Below are 18,324 nucleotides of genomic sequence, written 5' to 3' on the forward strand. Positions count from 1 at the left end.
GGACAAGCCGTGCATCTTCCCCCTCATGGGTCCCGAGCGCAAGGGCGTCTTGGCTTGGCTCAGCCGGAAAAGCATGTGACTCTTGACCTCCGGGTTGTGAGCCCAGGCTCCAAGTTGGGTGGAGAGATTACTTAAATAAACTTTAAAAAAAAAGGGGGGGGGCGGAACGGGGGAGTCTTGGGCGCCCCGAATGCAATCCCAGAAAGGGTGGAGCCAGGCCCTGGAAAGGCGGGGCTGGGCTGCGGGGCGGATGTTCAAACCTGGTGGCGGCGGAAGCGTGGCACTTGCGGGGCAAGATGGCGGCGCCCAGGCGATGCTAGAGGAAGTAAGGGTCTGCGCTAGAGGGACGGATTTCAGGGTTCCCCGGGGGAGGACTCTGGGGTAGGGTATCCAGCTTCCTTGTTGGAGCCTCCCTGAATGTATCTGCTCTGCACTGGAGTGGCCGCGGCCTCTTCGGTGTGGAGATCCCGGCCGCGGCCCACCATCAGCGGGCTGCATAGGCTGGGATCCGGTGATTTCTTTGCTGACTCGAGTGGTCCGGGAGTGTCCGCGACCGCAGAGCCCTAGGGGCAGTTGTGAGGCCCGACAGTGTACAAGTCTTGTACTTCTTTGGTGAAATTTATTCCTAAGAGTTTTTGTTCTTTCTGATGCGATTGTCAGTGACATTGTTTTCTTAATTTCATTTCCTGATTGTTCTTTTTGCTGGCATATAAAAATACAGATGATTTTTGTATGTTGTTTTTTATAGCCCAAGGTTTTGTTGTTGTTGTTGTTGTTGTTGTTGTTTTTGCTTAATAATTTGAACACCTTTAGGCCAGACATGTTCTCTCCAGTTTGATACAGAATCATTACTCCTTGGTATGACATTTATCTGCCTGTCTCCTGATGGCATTTTTCTTAGGTTCCCTACAGCTGTTCCTGAAAATGTTTGTCATCCACAGATTGTAAACAACCTTAAGTCGGCAATAAACTTTGTTGTTAGGCTGGTGACATCAGGGAGGGCTATATAGGGAGGGAATGGCAGTAAGGTATGAATGAGAAGAAATGAGTTGATGTGAACCCAAGAAAAGAGTTGTCTCTGATACACAATAAAGAGAATCAGGATTCGCTTGCAGAGGGCTATCAACTTTATTGCTTGTAGGTGTGAATGAGAGAGAATCACCACACCAAAGCAGTGCTGGAAAGAGTTGCTCTAGAGAGGCAGCTGGAGTGTCAAGATGCTGTCCAGACCAAAGCCAGGGGAGTCAGAGGTGGACCTGCTGCGTTTCCAGAGTCAGTTTCTTGCAGCTGGTGCGGCTCCAGCAGTACAACTGGTGAAGAAAGGAAGTAGGAGAGGTGGCGACACTAACCTGGACCATCCTCTGCTACAAGATCATCGGGATGTGGTGACGCTGGACAGTGAGTGGTTGTGGGTGTCAGGCTGAGGAACGAGAGAGGATATGACCTGAACGTCCTCTCCCTCTTCCTGATGTGGTTGGATTTTTCCCCGTCATTATTTCAGACACTGCATAATCTCTGTTGCTGCAGCCCCATTTTACACATGCAGAAACTAAGGTTCACAGAGCTTAAATACCTTGCCCAAGGTGACACAGCTTGAGCTGGCCCCACAGCAACTGCCTTTCTTTCTTTGGCTTCCTCCTGCCCTCAGTCTCTTCCTGGAAAGGTGTGGGTATCCTCACATCTGAGGTTTTTTTTCTTTCCCAGATCTCCCAGATTTGCCCCCAGCTTTGGTTCCTGCTCCCCCGAAGAGAGCCAGACCCAGCCCTGGCCGTCCCCCGCCTGAACATGAGGATCCTGAAGAGAGGCTGAACAGGCACGATCAACACATCACTGCTGTCTTGACTAAGATCGTTGTGCGTCTCACCCTTGTTTAGTAGGACAAGTTTTCCTAGGACAGCAAGGATATTTGGGTAGGGGTGGTGAGCCTTAGGAGTAGAGGGTGATTCAGAAAGGTGGGACTTTATTCCCCCTGCAGTCAGTTTGGGGTCTGCTTTAGAAACACTGTCCCCTAAGAAGCAAAGTGGGTCCATTTCTCCCTAGAGAGAGACTCTAGTCATACAGAATTGGGGCTAGGGGGATAGTGTCCAGTCTGGGGAAAGCTTGGTATCTTCACTACTTTGTGCTTTGTTGCTGCAGGAACGAGATACAAGTTCAGTGGCTGTGAATCTGCCTGTGCCCAGTGGTGTTGCTTTCCCTCCTGTGTTCCATCGCTCACAGGAGAGACAGGTAGGCACGGTGCTTAGATGGTGCTTAGGGGACATTCAGATGAGCCTTATAGTGCCTCTTCCTTTTTTTTTTTTTTTTTAATGTTTATTTATTTTTTTGAGATAGAGACAGAGAATGTGAGCCAAGGAGGGGCAGAGAGAAAGGGAGAGAGAGAATCTTAAGCAGACTCCGTGCTATCATCACAGAGCCTGATAGGGGCTTGTGGGGCTGAGACTCACAAAATGTGAGTGAGATCATGACCTGAGCTGAAAGCAAGAGTCCGGCACTTAACCAACTGAGCTACCCAGATGCCCCATAGTGCACCTTCCTCAGGCAGAGAATCTGAATAATGATAAGCAACCCTCTTGTTAAAGCAGCACCATGCTAAGCACTTTACACGCATTACTTAGTCCTCATAACAGCCGTGTAAGGTAGGTATCATTATCCCCATTTCCAGGTGAGGAAACTGAGACCCTGAAAAGATAAATAACTTGTCCAACACCACACATCTAATAGATACAGGAGCCAGAAATCCAACCCAGATTTGTCAGACTTCAAGACCTGTCCTATAGAGCACTGCTTTTTCTGAGAACTAGGGTTGTGACCCTTGGAGATTAAGCAAGACCCTTTTATCCCTTTGTTCCAGTGGCCTTAGTGTAAAGAGTTTGAGAAGAGGATGGGGTAAGGAGCATCAGTCACCTGGGTTTTCTTTTTGCCCATAGGGGAAGTCAGCAACATCTGGTAAGAGAAGCATCTTTGCCCAAGAAATTGCAGCAAAGAGAGTGTCTGAAGCTAGGGTCCCACCAGTTAGAGAAGTTGTGTCTACCCTGGATCCACTAGAGGGTAAGCTGAGGTTGAGGAGGCTTGGGCTCGGCCTTTTTCTAATACACAATCATAGAGTCACCTTTGGGTATGTGCCTTCTCCCCCTCAAATATGAAGGCATATTTATTTATTTTGTGGGGGGAGGGAGAGGGAGAGAGAGAGAATCTTAAGTAGTCTCCACCCAGTGCAGAGCCCAACATGGGGCTCAATCTCAGGACTGTGAGATCATGATCTGAGCTGAAATCAAGAGTCAGACACTTAACCAACTGAGCCACCCAGGCGACCCAGGAAGGCACATTTAAGTGGCATTTGAGCCATCTGAAGAGGAAGCTGTCCCTTATCCCTACATACAATATTGGGTATGGATGGCTTGGGTCCACATCTGAGTCTTAGGTGCAGGGACAGTGCAGGCCATTATTCGGCTCTAGGAAAAAGGAAGGAGTCAGAGATATCTGGCAGGGACTATAAAATAAAGATAAAGGCCAAGATTCCTTTAATGATGCAAATTATTAACAGAAGAGCCGGAGGCAGGCTTCTGGAGGCAGATGACTGGACATCTAAGAGAAGAGTCAGAAAGTAGGATATTTCTTAGGGAAACATCCCTCAGAAAGGGGAAAAATGAGTGGAGAGGTCACCACCCAGCCCAGCCTATGTTTGTGTTGTGGGGGTGTGGGCTGTGGGGAGGGCCCTCCACTCTTTGCCTGGGAAATCTCTGGGGCCTCCCTCTGTCTCCAGGACTAACGGGATTAGGCTTGGGTGAGGCAGTGAAAGTAATCATACACTTCTTCCAGGTGCTGCATCCTGTGAGGCACTCACACCTAGGGAGCAGGGCTACCAGCTTCCATGGGGCAGCCACAGCTTCCAGGGACCCAATCTAGTCACAGGGAAGGGGCTCAGGAGCCAGGACGCTGAGCAGGAAGCCCAGACCATCCATGAAGAGAACATAGCAAAACTACAAGCCATGGCTCCTGAAGAGATCCTGCAGGAACAGCAGCGGCTGCTAGCTCAGCTCGGTATGGCATATCAGTCTTTGCAGCCGAGGCCAGGCTAGGAAGGGACTGCCACTTATTAATGAAGGCTTACTGTGTATGCCAGGCTTTTTGCTGAGTACTTGAATGCATTATTTCATTCTGTTCTCGAATGGTTCCTGTAAGTACTAATTTCATTTACTTACGAAAAGAAACTGAGTCTCATAACTTGAAGAAATTCTCCCTCAGGTCATATGGCTGGTAAAGAACATGGATGAGATGTAAACCTAGGTCTGTGAGGTCTGACAGTCCCTGCTCTTAACCACTATACTGTGTGTCCTGTACTACTCTAGTGTAACGTACTCTAATGTACCGTAGTTATGCTCTATCTAGTACGGCTATGACATGTTCTATTATATGACACTCAACTCTGCTATACCTCCCTCCTAGTTTCTATTTACCAAAACAGTAGCACCAAGTCAGTCTTGTTCCAAAGTGTGTATCTAGCACCTTAATAGAGCATACATAGATTAGGTTTCAGTAAATATTTGTGTGTAAATAAATTAGCTAAAAGAGAGAGGAACTGTTCCCCTAAATGCCTTCTCTTTGGCCCTAGTCAACATTCATTCATTTATTCCACAGCCACTTACTTTGGGCCTCTGATCTGGAGCCAAGCACTGGGATAGGTGGAAACCTGGACCAGGGGACTGTGAAAGATGGAGAGAAGGGTGGGTGGGCAGGTCCTAGGGACAGGTGTGGGTCATTGAAGCCCCAAGAGAGCCCAGGGGGTTCAGGCCAGGAGGAGGAAATGGCTTGTCCTGGCCTTGGCACTCATAGGCAGGCAACATTCAGCAGGTGTCAGGTCTGTACAAGGCTGGGGAGGATCCACCAACACCCACTGTCCCTTCCATCCTCTTCCCTAGATCCCAACTTGGTTGCCTTCTTGAGGTCCCACAGCCATGTCCATGAGCAAGCAGGAGAGAAAGCCACAGAGGAGCAGAGACCAGGAGGACCCTCTGTTGAGTTCACTGGAGAGGAACCCATTGTGCCAACTTCTCCAAGTGAGCCCAGGCAGGAAGATGAGCTGGAGCCAGAAGCCCCAGGTTTGGAAAAAGGGGTACATCTTTTGGGGAATAAAAGTAGAGGGAAGTATCCCTTCTAGGCTTGGCAGATGGGAAAAGAAGAGAATCTTCTCTGTCCTTGACATCTAACATTAATCTTCCATTATCATCTGGAAATCAGTCTTCATTTGCTGATGCATATATTCTTCCTGCATATGCTTCCTGTTTTCTTGCTTCATTGCCACTCCTTCTCGATCTTCCCTGGTAAGCAGCAGCAGGGCATGATGGCTGAATGGCCCCTCCCCCTGCAGATCATCTCCAGCCTGCCTTTGCAAGAGTTGCCCCAGCTCTGGCTCTAGCCACCCTACAGTTTTCTGCCTCTGCTGTCAGTGTTATGAGCAAGATGGCAGGGCCAGGGTGATGATGGGAGAAGAGTCTGACACAGGCCTTACGAACATGCCAGACCCAAAGCAGAGAGGCCAGTGGGAGCACTCATTTCCCAGGACCTGGATTATTTTATTAGTGATTAACAAATGAAGAAATCGAATTATGGAAGCCAGGAGCCTCCTGCCCCTCCATGAGCTCCAGGCCAGCTAAGCAGGTCGGGTGGGGGGGAGGGGGGAAGCAGGGGGGTGTCCTGGGTGTGTGTTTCTGTATCTTGCCCTGCAGAAGCAGGATAGCTGTCCCTCATTGCCCGCTCCCCTGCTTCTTGAGAAGGTCGGTACTAGACAGTTGAGAGCTATGTTGTCCCTGATATATGTGGTCTTCCCTTCTTCCTCTGCTCCCTCTCTTTCCTCTTCCTTACCTCCTCCACTTTCTCTTGCCCCTCCCAGCAAATCCTTGGGATGAGCAAGGGGCTAGAGCCCTGGACTAGGTATGTTCTGCCATATCTGAGACACTTGTCCAGTTCCCAGGGGTTCTAGCTGCTGGGCCATGCTACTTAACTATAGCTAAAGGCAGAGGCTGCCAGACCCTTGGGCAGAGGTGCATGTGGCAACCACTGGGTGATGGCCAGGACCCTAGTGGACCACCGAGCTGAGCCCCTTAGGGTTTACTACTCTGCTTCCATCTTTCTAGCTCTGGCACCACCTGTGACGCCCCACAAAGAATGGCTGCACATGGACACTGTGGAGCTGGAGAAGCTCCAGTGGACCCAGGACTTGCCCCCACTCCGGCGGCAGCAGACGCAGGAGGTGAGGAGGGCCAGCTGACCTACAGGGGGTGGAGTGGGCCGGAAATGGGGCTGGGGCTCTTGCACCCAGGACTCAGGCCATTTTCTTCCCCGGAGCTGGAGAAGCATTTCTCCTTTGCGCTCCTCCTCCTCTCCCACCACCCTGCCTGGCCCCTGGGGCCAAAGAAGTTCCATTTCCACTCAGGCATAGAGACAGGACCAGAGGCCCGGGAGATGGGTGAGGAGTGGGTATGGGTAAGTTGCTGCATCCCCACCCTATAGTCTTCTTTCTCTTCCCGTTAGAGGATGCAGGCCCGATTTAGTCTTCAGGGAGAGCTTCTGGCCCCTGATGTGGACCTGCCCACCCATCTGGGCCTGCACCACCATGGAGAAGAGGCAGAGGTGAGGCATGGGGCCCAGGGAAGACTGGGCAGCTCTTGGCAAGTGGAAAAGGACCTCTGGTCAATTGCCTCGGACCTTCTGTGTACTCTATTCCAGTTCTCAGCCTTGGTGTCCATAGGTTATTGGGCTCAAAATGTTTCTCCTCATTCCTTCATATTCCGGTCAGTTTGCCTGAACTTGACAGTTCTATGTCGCCTCGTCTGAGGCTTTCTAAAGGAGAGCCTTGCTCCCTCTTACCTGCTCAGTCACCATGTCTTCCACTCTCTCAGCCATGCCATCTGTCCCTCATGGGACTGCCATACTGATTCCCTCTGGCCCCGCTCAGGCTGTGCCGTGCGTCGGAAAGTTTCCTGGCTCTCTTCTGCTCACAGAATAGTCTTGGCTCTTTAGCCTGGCAAGACAGTCCTCCCACCCTCTATCCCCACTGCCCCTATAGCTCTGCCTTCCTCTCTCCTGCGCTATTCTGGAGCCCACTTGCCATGTAGGCCGTGTGCTCAAGGACCTCCAGGGCTTATTCTTCAGGCCATCAAAGCTCTACCCAGCCACTGAGACCTCATCACTTTTCCAGGTCCCCCTTCTCTCTCTCTCTCTCTCTCTCTCTCTCTCTCTCTCTCCTCTTCTCTTGTAAATTAAACACTGATTACTGAATTCTTCCCTATCTGCCTTATGGCATGGTTACTCGTATGCAAGTCCCATCTTCTTTACCAGTTTGAGGATCCATGGAGAGCAGAGGCAAGAGATATCACTTACTTATCTTAGCCTTCCCCTGGACAACTAAGTCAGTGCCTGGAATGGAGGCATTTCTGTGTATTGGTTGGGGTGCTGCCCTGTGTCCTGGCTGCTGATTTCTTGTCCCTGCCCCAGAGAGCGGGATACTCCCTGCAGGAGCTGTTCCACCTCACGCGCAGCCAGGTGTCCCAGCAGAGAGCACTAGCGCTGCATGTGTTGGCCCAGGTCATCAGCAGGGTGAGTGGACTGCTGGCCGGTCCTGCCTGTCCCCACACCTCCTCCCCCAACCATAGACTTCCCCACCTCCTGCCCTTTTCATTCTGGCCCCATAGCCCATACACCAACTCTCTCTGGGGCAGACTGGGAATGGGATAAACCCAGGGTCATAGGTGGGCAAGTGAAGGGTTTAGGACAAAGACTCTAACTTCTACATCTTCAGCAAAGTTTTATCCTATCCCCAAGGCCCAGGCTGGCGAGTTTGGGGACCGGCTAGTGGGCAGTGTCTTGCGCCTCCTCTTGGATGCTGGTTTCCTCTTCTTGCTGCGCTTCTCCCTGGATGACAGAGTGGACGCAGTCATTGCAGCTGCCGTCCGGGCTCTTCAGGCTCTGCTGGTAGCCCCTGGAGATGAGGTACAACACAGATAGGAGTAGAGCTTTGAGGCATCAGCGTTCCTACTCCTGTTGCTGGACATGCCCTCACTGCCAAGGCTTTGCCAGGCAGAGCAGAGAATGGGTTGGCAGCACCACTGCCTTCTTCTACGGGCCCCAAAGCCCAGCAGCCTTGCCTTTCTGTTCTGGGTGGGTGGCTGCTGCTGCTGCTTTTTCTGGGCCTGACTCCTTCCTCTTCTTCCCACACCTTTCTCTCTCCTATGTCAGGAACTCCTCGATAGCTCCTTCTCCTGGTACCATGGAGCTTTGACATTTCCTCTGATGCCCAGCCAGGAGGACAGGGAGGACGACGAGGATGAAGATGAAGAGGCCCCAGCAGAAAAAGCAAAAAGAAAGAGCCCTGAGGAAGGAAACCGGCCTCCATCTGACCTGGCCCGACATGACATCATCAAGGTAAAATGCTGGGGCAGCTGAGCTGCACCTGTCGCATGACCTCGAAGCGAGCACATCTTAGGCAAGAGGGGTCATCAAGGCCTGGGGCTCAGTTGCTTTTGGCACTGGGTTTATCTCTCTGATCACCAGGGGCTTCTGGCTACCAACCTGCTGCCACGGCTGCGCTATGTGCTAGAGGTGACCTGCCCAGCCCCTTCTGTGGTCCTTGATATCCTGGCTGTGCTCATCCGTCTGGCCCGGCATTCCCTGGAGTCAGCCACAAGGGTAAGAATGAGAAGGAGACAAGGAATGCACAAAGAGCCTAGCTGACCCCATTGCTGACCCTCAGCCTCCCTACTTCCCTACTTCCCTTTTCTTCCTGACCCCCACAGGTCCTGGAGTGCCCTCGACTAATAGAGACCGTGGTTCGAGAGTTCCTGCCCACCAGCTGGTCCCCCATGGGGGTGGGGCCTGTCCTCAGTCTACACAAAGTGCCCTGTGCCACTGCCATGAAACTACTTCGTGTCCTGGCCTCGGCTGGTAGGAATATTGCTGCCCGGCTGGTGAGCAGGACAAAGGTCGAGGGATGAGGGGCTTAAGACAGGGCTGGGTTGGGGGCTAAGCATGGCCTCTGGACTCTGGGTAACTCGCTCATGCCATCTTCCTTTTCTGATCTCTGATCCAGTTGCTTAGAAATGCTGTAGGAACCACCAGCCAGAAACCTAGTCATCTAGATTATAGTGTATCCTATAGGCCTACTTGTGCTTTCGTTAACTGATGGGCCCAGACCAGAAGAGCCACTTACAGATGGGTGGCCATCACCCATAGCCGAGTAGCCCTAGAAAAGGGGTCCAGCAGGTGCTTGCTAAAATGAAGGGGGGGAGGGGCAGAGAGGGAAGGAAGGTGGAGTGGGAGGGAGGGATGGATGAGACAGTTTCATCCAGGTCCAGAGTTAAGACCCTGTAGCATGAGAGTGGCCTGGAACAGGGTTGAGTTGAGCCAGTCTCCATAGTAAGAGAACCTGAGGCTACTTGGGCTCCCTGCTGACTGTGATGTTCAGACTCTCTGCCCTCTCACCCTCAGCTGAGCAGCTTTGATCTCCGGAGCCGCCTGTGCCGCTTTATAGCAGAGGCTCCCCAGGAAATGGCCTTGCCCCCAGAGGAAGCTGAGATGCTGAGCACTGAGGCCTTCCGTTTGTGGGCTGTGGCTGCCTCCTATGGCCAGGGTAGTGACCTTTACAGGTGAGGAGAGACAAGAGTAGGCTCTCTTCCAGACCTCTCCGGTTCTGCACTCTGGCCTAATCTGATGACTCAGCCTTGCTCAAGGTTTCAAGCTCAGAGGGAGGCTGAGGATGAGGAAGAGGGGATTCTGGGAGGAATGAAGAAGGCTTGGGGGCCAGGACTAGCCAGAGGACAGTAGAAAAAAGCCGAGTTAACCACATTCTGTGCACAACAGCCTTAGTAGCTTGGTGAAATCAGATTTAAATCCCTTGTTGGAAGGAAGCCTGGAAGGTCTACCCTCGTTCCCTTCAGCCTCCAGCCTTCCTTCCCTCTGAAGCCTTCCAAGAGTGCCCAGCCCTGGAGCCTCTTTCTCCCAAGCCTCTTTAACCAAACTGCAGGTCCTTGGGGCAGTGCCTTGCTTTGTGTCATGTGTCTCCATGTCCAGTGTCTTTGGACACTGAAAGGCAATAATCATTCTCCCCCAGGGAACTATACCCAGTGCTGATGCGGGCCCTTCAGGCTGTGCCAGAGGAGCTCAGCACCCAGCCCCCTCAGCCCCTGTCTGTGCAGCGGATAGCCTCCTTGCTCACTCTGCTCACCCAGCTGACCCTGGCAGCCAGTAGCACTGTCCCTGAGTCCAGCAGGTACGTTATAGCTCTGAGCTTCAGGACAGGTGGGAGCACTCCTCCAGAGTGAGAGGGTGGGTAGACCTTATGGAGGAGTCAAGGCAGCCAGACCTTGACTGTGACCCCTTTGGCACTCCTGTAGTGACTCTGCTGAGGCCAGTCTGTCGGCCACCCCTTCCTTGATCACTTGGACACAGGTGTCCGGGCTCCAACCCCTTGTGGAGCCCTTTCTAAGACAGACCTTGAAGTTGCTGCCCAGATCTGAGAATTGGCATGCTCTAGGCCCAGTGCCCACTGCCTGCCTACTCTTCCTGGATGCATACTACCAGGCCTGGAGCCAGCAGGTGAGTGTTGCCTGCCTACTTCCTCCATATCCTGGGCGCCTGCCCCCATCTTAACACACCACCCTGTGTCTCCCTCTGTCTCGACCTCTCCACTCCTACCTCCCCATTCCACTTTTTCCTATTCTCCGCCTTTTCCCTCCCACCTTCCTCTTTCTGCTTCCATATCCATTGGAGCTGTCAGGGAGCTGTGTTGGTGGGAACCAGAGAACCCCAAGCAGCAGCTCTGTCTCCCTGGAGACTTCATGCTCTGAGGACAGAGGGTGTCGGGGTAACCTCAGGGTCTTTTCTCTCTCCAGAAGGGTCAGAAGGCAGAAGCCTACAAACACTGACTCTTGGGCTCTTGGAAGTTATGGGCTTGGCCTGGGTACACAGGGTCTAGGAGAATGCATCTCCTTTTGCTGTCAGCTCATTGAGCCCCTTGGTCTTCTAGCCAAGCCTGTGCCCAGGGGATTGGCTTCAGGATATGGAGCGCCTGTCAGAGGGGCTGCTGCTACCCTTACTGCACCCACCCACTCTGGGCGGCCTGTGGGATTCTCTTGGGTATGTAGTGTGCGTGTGTGTGGTTGGGAGGTGGGGGCAGTTGGGAGGAGGCCGTTTGACTCCCTGTGGGACTCCTAGATCTAGCTCCCTGGTCCACCCCAAGTAGAACTTCTCAGCCTGAAGGAAACCTGAGTCCCTAGCAAGCAGCACTTGAGGGCTCTGAGGAATGTGGGTACTGGTCCATATAGCCAGGTTCCTGTGGGCCTTGGTCGCAGACCAAGCAGCTCTTTTCTAGCCTGGTGTACATCAGGCCAGAGCCCCCCTCAGCTTCTTCATTCTGCCTCCAGGTGCTGCTCCCCTCTCTGCAACCCGCAGTCCTGTGTTCCGGCCCCTGAAGCTCTCCCCAGCCTGGTGTCACTGGGCTGCACAGGAGGACGCCCCTCTCTCAGTCTGGCTGGCTCAGCCTCACCCTTCCCGTTCCTCACTGCCCTCCTGTCTCTCTTCAACACCTTGGCCCGGATCCACAAGGGGCTTTGTGGCCAGGTGAGACATAGGCACCTGGTTAGGGGTTGGAGGCTGGGTTGGAGGGGCAAGATAGGAGTCAGAACAAAAGGGTGAGGGTATCACTTGAGGCAGAAAGGTCTCTCTTGCCAGCACCCATTTCTCTGAGTTTGGCTGGGGAGGGGGCAGCTACCTGGGGAACTTCAGGAGAGAGATCAAAGTCACTTTAGATCTGAACAAGTTTGCTTTCCTCCAGCTGGCTGCCATATTGGCTGCCCCAGGACTCCAGAACTACTTCCTCCAGTGTGTGGCTCCTATGGCTGCCCCACAACTCACTCCCTTCTCTGCGTGGGCCTTGCGCCATGAGTACCACCTACAGTACCTGGCACTCACCCTGGCCCAGAGAGCGGTGGGTATGCCCCAGCCCCCTCTCCACCTCTGTCCACAACCCTCCCATAATCCCCACCCCTGCAGTTCGTCCCATCTAGATGTGCCCAGGTCATGTGCCCTTCAGTATATATCCTCTTTGCATGGACTCTCACTTCCCCTTGCTCTGTCCCCTCTCACATCCCACCCACCCTCCTACCCCTTGCTCTTCTGTTCATAGGCAACAGTCCAGCCAGTTCTGGCCGTCAATGCTGCTCTCCATCATAGTATGGTGTTGGCCCTGCTGAGCCGACTGCTACCTGGAAGTGAGTACCTCGCCCATGAGCTACTGCTGAGCTGTGTATTCCGTCTGGAGTTCCTCCCGTAAGTCCAGGGTTGGTGACATCAACTCAGCCCTTTGAGAGGCTGTTGTGGCTATTGACAGAGCAGCCCTGAGTTTGGAGCTAGAACACCTGGGTTTAATCCTCTTTCTTGCATGGATTGTACTTCACCTATTGGAGCTTCCATTTTCTCATCAGTAAAGTGAGGATGAAGATATCCACGTTAGAGAATTATAATGTGATTTCAGTGTGACTGTATGGCTAAAAACAGGTGCATAAACTAGCTATACTTGAGTAATAGCTAACAGTTACTGAGTGCTAACTTTGCGTCTGGCATCTCCTTAAGTATCTGTATTTTAAGTGTTTCACTTGTACTATGAGATAAGTATTGTCATCATCCCCATTTTCCTATGAGGAAACTGAGGCACAGAGAAGTTCCGTAAACCTGCCCCTAAGCAGCTGACTTTAGTATCCATTAGGGGAACAGGGAGGAGCAGGATTGGACCTAGGAACCTCTGGGAAGCCCTGGAGAGCTGGCATGGTGTTCAGAGTGCCGTGGTTCAAACCCTCATTTTTGGCTTTTGGGTTCTATTGCAGGGAAAGAGCATCAGGTGGTCCAGAGGCAGCTGACTTCTCTGATCGGCTGTCCTTAGGGAGCGGCAGGGACTCTGCGTGTGGGCGAGGGGCTCTGCTGGTTCAGGCCTGCCAGGACCTCCCCAGCATCCGCAGCTGCTACCTGACCCACTGCTCACTGGCCCGAGCCAGCCTACTAGCGTCTCAGGCCTTGTACCGAAGGGAGCTACGGCAAATCCCAGCCCTGCTGCTCCCTGTGCCTAAGGAGCCACTGCTGCCCACCGACTGGCCTTTCCTGCCATTGATCCACCTCTACCACCAGGCCTCAGACACGCCCTCAGGACTTCCTCCTGCTGACACAGTAGGCACAGCTATGCGGGCTCTGCAGTGGGTGCTCGTCTTGGAAAGCTGGCGCCCCCAGGCCCTCTGGGCTGTGCCGCCTGCTGCCCGCCTGGCACGGCTCATGTGTGTGTTCCTGGTAGACAGTGAGCTGTTCCGGGAAACCCCAATACAACGTCTGGTGGCAGCTCTCCTTGCCCGGCTCTGCCAGCCTAAAGTCCTGCCAGACCTCAAGCTGGATTGTCCGCTTCCTGGCCTGACATCTTTCCCTGACCTCTATGCCAACTTCCTGGAGCATTTTGAGGCTGTCTCTTTTGGGGACCATCTCTTTGGAGCTCTGGTTCTCCTTCCCCTGCAGCGTCGGTTCAGTGTCACTTTGCGCCTCGCCCTCTTTGGGGAGCATGTGGGAGCCTTGCGAGCTCTGGGCCTGCCTCTGACCCAGGTACTTTCTCAGCCCAGCACAGCCTGTACTGTACTGGCCTTCCTGTACTGGGCCTTGGGGGTGGTCCTGAGCAGTGGGGAGCTTTGGTGGTCCTCAGGTTCCTTATCTCACTTCTTGGGGATTTTGAGGAGATTAAAAGACTCCACTAAAGGGGTTTAACAGAGTATCTGGCATACAGTACATATTGGATATTATTAACAAGCTACAGCTCGTTGTTCATGTTGCTACAACCTAGATAAGAGACGTGCTACAAACTAACATAGTTCAAAGTTATTCAGATTTTAGATGTTAGGTCAGGATTCAGAAAAGGGAAATATCAAAGTGGGCTTCCCATAAGCAGAAGGCTTTGGGGAAGAGTGAAGATTGACCTGGGCACTGAAGGTTGGATAGAATTTGGATTGTTGAGGATGAAGGACAGAATGTACCTAGTGGAGGGGCGCCTGGGTGACTCATTCGGTTAAGTGCCTCTTGATTTCAGCTCAGGTCATGATCTCACAGTTGTGAGATCTAGCCCTCTGTTGAGTGTGGAGTCTGCTTGGGGTTCTCTCTCTCTCTCTCTCTCTCTCTCTCTCTCTCTCTCTCTCTCTTTCTCTCCCAACTCACAAGGTCTCTCTCAAAAAGTAAAAGAATGTACCTAGTGGAATAGCATCAGCAAAAGCTCAGAGGCAGGAAGGAGTAGAATAGGGTAGGAAGAGGGAGGAGTCTAGAACAGATTTTAGTTTAAAATCTTGGAAACAAGGCTAATAAAATCTTAGAGGGCCTCAAAAATCAGGCTAAGGGTTAAACTTATAAGCTGTAGAGAGTTACTATTTTTTTAAGGTTTGAGTTTTTATTTTCATTATATCTTATTCTGGTAAACTTTTTGTTTAATTTTTTCTAATGTTTATTCTTGAGAGAGAGAGAGACAGAGCACAGGTGGGGGAGGGGCAGAGAGAGAGGGAGACACAGAAAATGAAGCAGGCTCCAGGCTCTGAGCTGTCAGCACAGAGCCTGATTCGGGGCTCGAATTCACAGACTGCGATATCATGACCTGAGCTGAAGTTGGATGCTTAACTGACTGGGCCATCCAGGCACCCCTAAACTTTTTTTTAAAGTTTATTTATTTTGAGGGGCGCCTGGGTGGCGCAGTCGGTTAAGCATCCGACTTCAGCCAGGTCACGATCTCGCGGTCCGTGAGTTCGAGCCCTGCGTCGGGCTCTGGGCTGATGGCTCAGAGCCTGGAGCCTGTTTCCGATTCTGTGTCTCCCTCTCTCTCTGCCCCTCCCCCGTTCATGCTCTGTCTCTCTCTGTCCCAAAAATAAATAAACGTTGAAAAAAAAATTAAAAAAAAAAAAGTTTATTTATTTTGAGAGAGAGTGAGAGAGTGAGAAGACAAAGGTCAGAGAGAGATGGAAAGAGAGGGAATCCCAAGCAGGCTCCACACCATCAGCAGAGACCCCGATGTGGGGCTCGAACTCATGAACCAAGAGATCATAACCTGAGCCAAAATCAAGATTTGGGCAATTAACCGACTGAACTAACCAGGTGCCCTATTCTGGTAAGCTTTAAATATTTTAATAAATACATTTACCATGTATATAAAATATAAGTATTTTATATAAAAAAACAAAAAAAATACATTTTTAAGGATTAGTCTTTTTATGTACATATATATTTTTATAAAATTGGGATCCCTGCATAATGTTTTCTTCATTTAATTTTCTTCATTTAAGTTAATATTACATAATAAGCATTTCCCAATCATTAAATATTCTAAGAAATCAACATTTTTTACTATGTAATAATTCATTGTGTAGGTGCATCTGTTTATTTTATCAACCCCTTGGTGGGCATGAAAATTGTTTCTAATTTTCTGCTATTTGAAGTAACACTATGACAAATACCACTGGAGGTAAACCTTATCTCTTTCTTTCATAATCATTTTTTTAATGTTTGTTAATTTTTTTTAATTTAATTTTTTTATTTTTTAAAATTTATATCCAAATTAGTTAGCATATAGTGCAACAGTGATTTCAGGAGTAGATTCCTTAGTACCCCTTACCCATTTAGCCCATCCCCCCTCCCTCAACCCCTCCAGCAACCCTCAGTTTGTTCTCCATATTTATGAGTCTCTTCTGTATCATCCCCCTCCCTGTTTTTATATTATTTTTATTTCCCTTCCCTTATGTTCATCTGTTTTGTCTTTTAAAGTCCTCATGAGTGAAGTCATGATTTTTGTCTTTCTCTGACTGACTGATTTCACTTAGCATAATACCCTCCAGTTCCATCCACATAGTTGCAAATGGCAAGATTTCATTCTTTTTGATTGCCAAGTAATACTCCATTGTATACATATACCACATTTTCTTTATCCACTCATCCATTGATGGACATTTGGGCTCTTTCCATACTTTGGCTATTATTGATAGTGCTACTATCAACATGGGGGTGCATGTGTCCCTTCGAAACAGCACACCTATATCCCGTGGGTAAATGCCTAGTAGTGCAATTGCTGGGTCGTAGGGTAGTTCTATTTTTAGTTTTTTGAGGAACCTCCATACTGTTTTCCAGAGTGGCTACACCAGCTTGCATTCCCATATGTTTGTTTATTTTTGAGAGAGAGTGCAAGCAGGGGGAGGGGCAGAAAGAGAGGGAGACACAGAATCCAAAGCAGGCTCCAGACTCTGAGCTGTTAGTACAAAGCCTGACATGGCACTTGAATTCAGGAACCGCGAGATCATAAACTGAACCAAAGTCGGATGCTTAACCGACTGGGCCACCCAAGTGCCCTAATCATTTCTTTTTTTTTATGTTTTTATTTTTTTAAGTAATCTCTACACCCAACGTTGGGCCCAAACTCACAATCCCAAGGTCAAGAGTCGTATGTTCCACTGACTGAGCCAGCCAGGTGCCCCTCTCATAATCCTTTCTGCATGGAATTAAGAGTGATTTTTTAGAGAGTTACTGGTCCTAAGAAAAGGAACTTTTGAAAGGTTCCATAATATAATCAAGCAGGTGAATGTGACATTTTGAAAGTTTTAGGTACATTAAAGTAGTGGTAGGCAGTAGAAATTCAGTACTGCTTCTTAGTTTCCCAGTTTTCCCAGCTTCTCAGCTCTTTAGTCTTTAACCTTGATCCTTATGATAGACAGGAATGGATGTCTGTCCAGGACCTGATCTCTGCCCTCATGATTTGGTCCATGTGACCACCAGCCATCCACCCTGTTGTGCAGTGATAGACATTCCATCCTCACCCTCAGCATGTCTCATTCCCCCTGTCACAGTTGCCTGTGTCCTTGGAGTACTATACAGAGCCTCCTGAAGACAACCTGGCCCTCCTTCAGCTCTACTTCCGTGTCCTGGTTACTGGTGCACTCTGTGCACGCTGGTGCCCTGTACTCTATGCTGTGGCTGTGGCTCATGTCAACAGCTTCATCTTCTCCCAGGACCCAAAGAGTTCAGTAAGTTATACTGAAGGGAGGAAGGGAGACTGTGATTGAGCTGCCTTTGGGTCATCTGGGGAGGAGATGAGGGCCAGACAAGGCCAGTGATGGGTACAGCCCTTGGCCCAGTGTCCCCTGTCCCTGTTCTGCCTCTAGGACGAGGTAAAGGCTGCCCGCAGGAGCATGTTGCAGAAGACCTGGATGCTGACGAATGAGGTAGGATGGGGCACATCCTGGAGGGTGGGAAGAGAAGAGGTCTTGGGGCACAGAAATCTCAATAGGATCTCACTACCTACTTCATAAAGTTTCTGCCCCTTTTGCAGGGTCTCCGGCAGCACCTTCTCCACTATAAGCTCCCTAATCCTGCCCTCCCAGAAGGCTTTGAGCTGTATCTCCAGCTGCCCTCTCTGCGTCAGCAGTACCTCCAGAGACTGACCTCAGGGATGCTCCAAAATGGGGAATCAGAGACCTAGTATGGCTGCTACAGATGAAGAGATGGATACGTTCTCCTGGGGTTCACCAACACGGGCCTGGCCAGACAGAAGGGTTTTGTGGCTTAAGCGTGGGCAGGAGACAAGAGAGAAGGCTTGCTTTCCTGGGAGCAGGCTGTGTGAGCTTTTTTGGAGCAGAGTGAGCCCTCCCATTATATCCTGATGTCTGAAACTCAGGATCTGGTCTGTATGGAAGTGAAGGGTAACTTGCCCCTCTCTTGGAGACCAGACAAACTATGTACATGTCTCCTCCTTCCCCTGCCCCAGACCAGATACATAAATCCTGTAGATGTGTACTGAAATAAAAATTTTTTGTATCTCCTGGGAATCTGATTTGGACTGATTTCAGATGTTAGTTCAGGATTGGTATGGAGGGATGGGCTATCCTAGGGGAGAAGCTGGGCTCCTGTGAGAGATGGGAGAGCTGAAAACAGAGCCTATGTCTGGGAAAACAAAAATGTGGGTCCTGGTTCTGCAGTAGAGCTGGGCCAGAGTAATGCTCTTGGGAAGGGGTACTTCTGGAAGGACTCTGGGCAGTCCACTTGATGTATAAGTATCCTTAATGAGGTCGGCATCTTGTCTCCTTATGGTCTGTTAACTGCTATCTGAGATATGAAGAAACCAAAATCAGACTGTGCACTAGCTCTCTCTTCATCTATTTGGGCTGCTGTAACAATACCAAAGACTGAGTGCCTTATACACAACAGAAATTCATTTCTGTTCTTGGGGTTGGGAAGTTGGTCAAGATGCTGGCACAGTTGGTCTCTAGTGAGAGCCCA

General features: G+C 50.7%; 1 protein-coding gene across 2 annotated transcripts; it reads left to right on the forward strand.

Annotated features, from left to right (window-relative positions):
- The first annotated feature begins 253 nt into the window (after window positions 1-253).
- RPAP1 (RNA polymerase II associated protein 1) lies at window positions 254-17,873 on the forward strand. 2 transcript variants are annotated; one of them, XM_030318438.1, is made up of 25 exons: window positions 254-325; window positions 1,142-1,398; window positions 1,705-1,853; window positions 2,137-2,226; window positions 2,928-3,048; window positions 3,820-4,041; window positions 4,920-5,099; window positions 6,135-6,250; window positions 6,532-6,630; window positions 7,495-7,596; window positions 7,822-7,989; window positions 8,236-8,421; window positions 8,551-8,685; window positions 8,793-8,963; window positions 9,484-9,641; window positions 10,106-10,264; window positions 10,389-10,590; window positions 11,021-11,130; window positions 11,418-11,613; window positions 11,828-11,980; window positions 12,179-12,321; window positions 12,876-13,632; window positions 16,896-17,072; window positions 17,211-17,270; window positions 17,378-17,873. In XM_030318438.1, the coding sequence occupies exons 2-25, from the start codon at window positions 1,218-1,220 to the stop codon at window positions 17,525-17,527; spliced, it is 4,185 nt and encodes a 1,394-aa protein (XP_030174298.1). In that variant the 5' UTR covers window positions 254-325; window positions 1,142-1,217; the 3' UTR covers window positions 17,528-17,873. The 2 variants fall into 2 exon arrangements, with proteins under 2 accessions (XP_030174298.1, XP_030174299.1); XM_030318439.1 differs by having other exon boundaries at window positions 12,876-13,212.
- The last annotated feature ends 451 nt before the right edge of the window (window positions 17,874-18,324 follow it).

This window comes from Lynx canadensis, chromosome B3, assembly GCF_007474595.2.
Source record: "Lynx canadensis isolate LIC74 chromosome B3, mLynCan4.pri.v2, whole genome shotgun sequence".
NCBI classification, from domain to species: domain Eukaryota; kingdom Metazoa; phylum Chordata; class Mammalia; order Carnivora; family Felidae; genus Lynx; species Lynx canadensis.

Coding starts and splice junctions, on each gene's coding strand:
- RPAP1 (XM_030318438.1), top strand. CDS start 1,218: ATGCTGTCCAGACCAAAGCCAGGGGAGTCAGAGGTGGACCTGCTGCGT. Junction 1,854..2,136: donor CTGTCTTGACTAAGATCGTT/GTGCGTCTCACC, acceptor TTGTTGCTGCAG/GAACGAGATACAAGTTCAGT. Junction 11,981..12,178: donor TCACCCTGGCCCAGAGAGCG/GTGGGTATGCCC, acceptor TTCTGTTCATAG/GCAACAGTCCAGCCAGTTCT.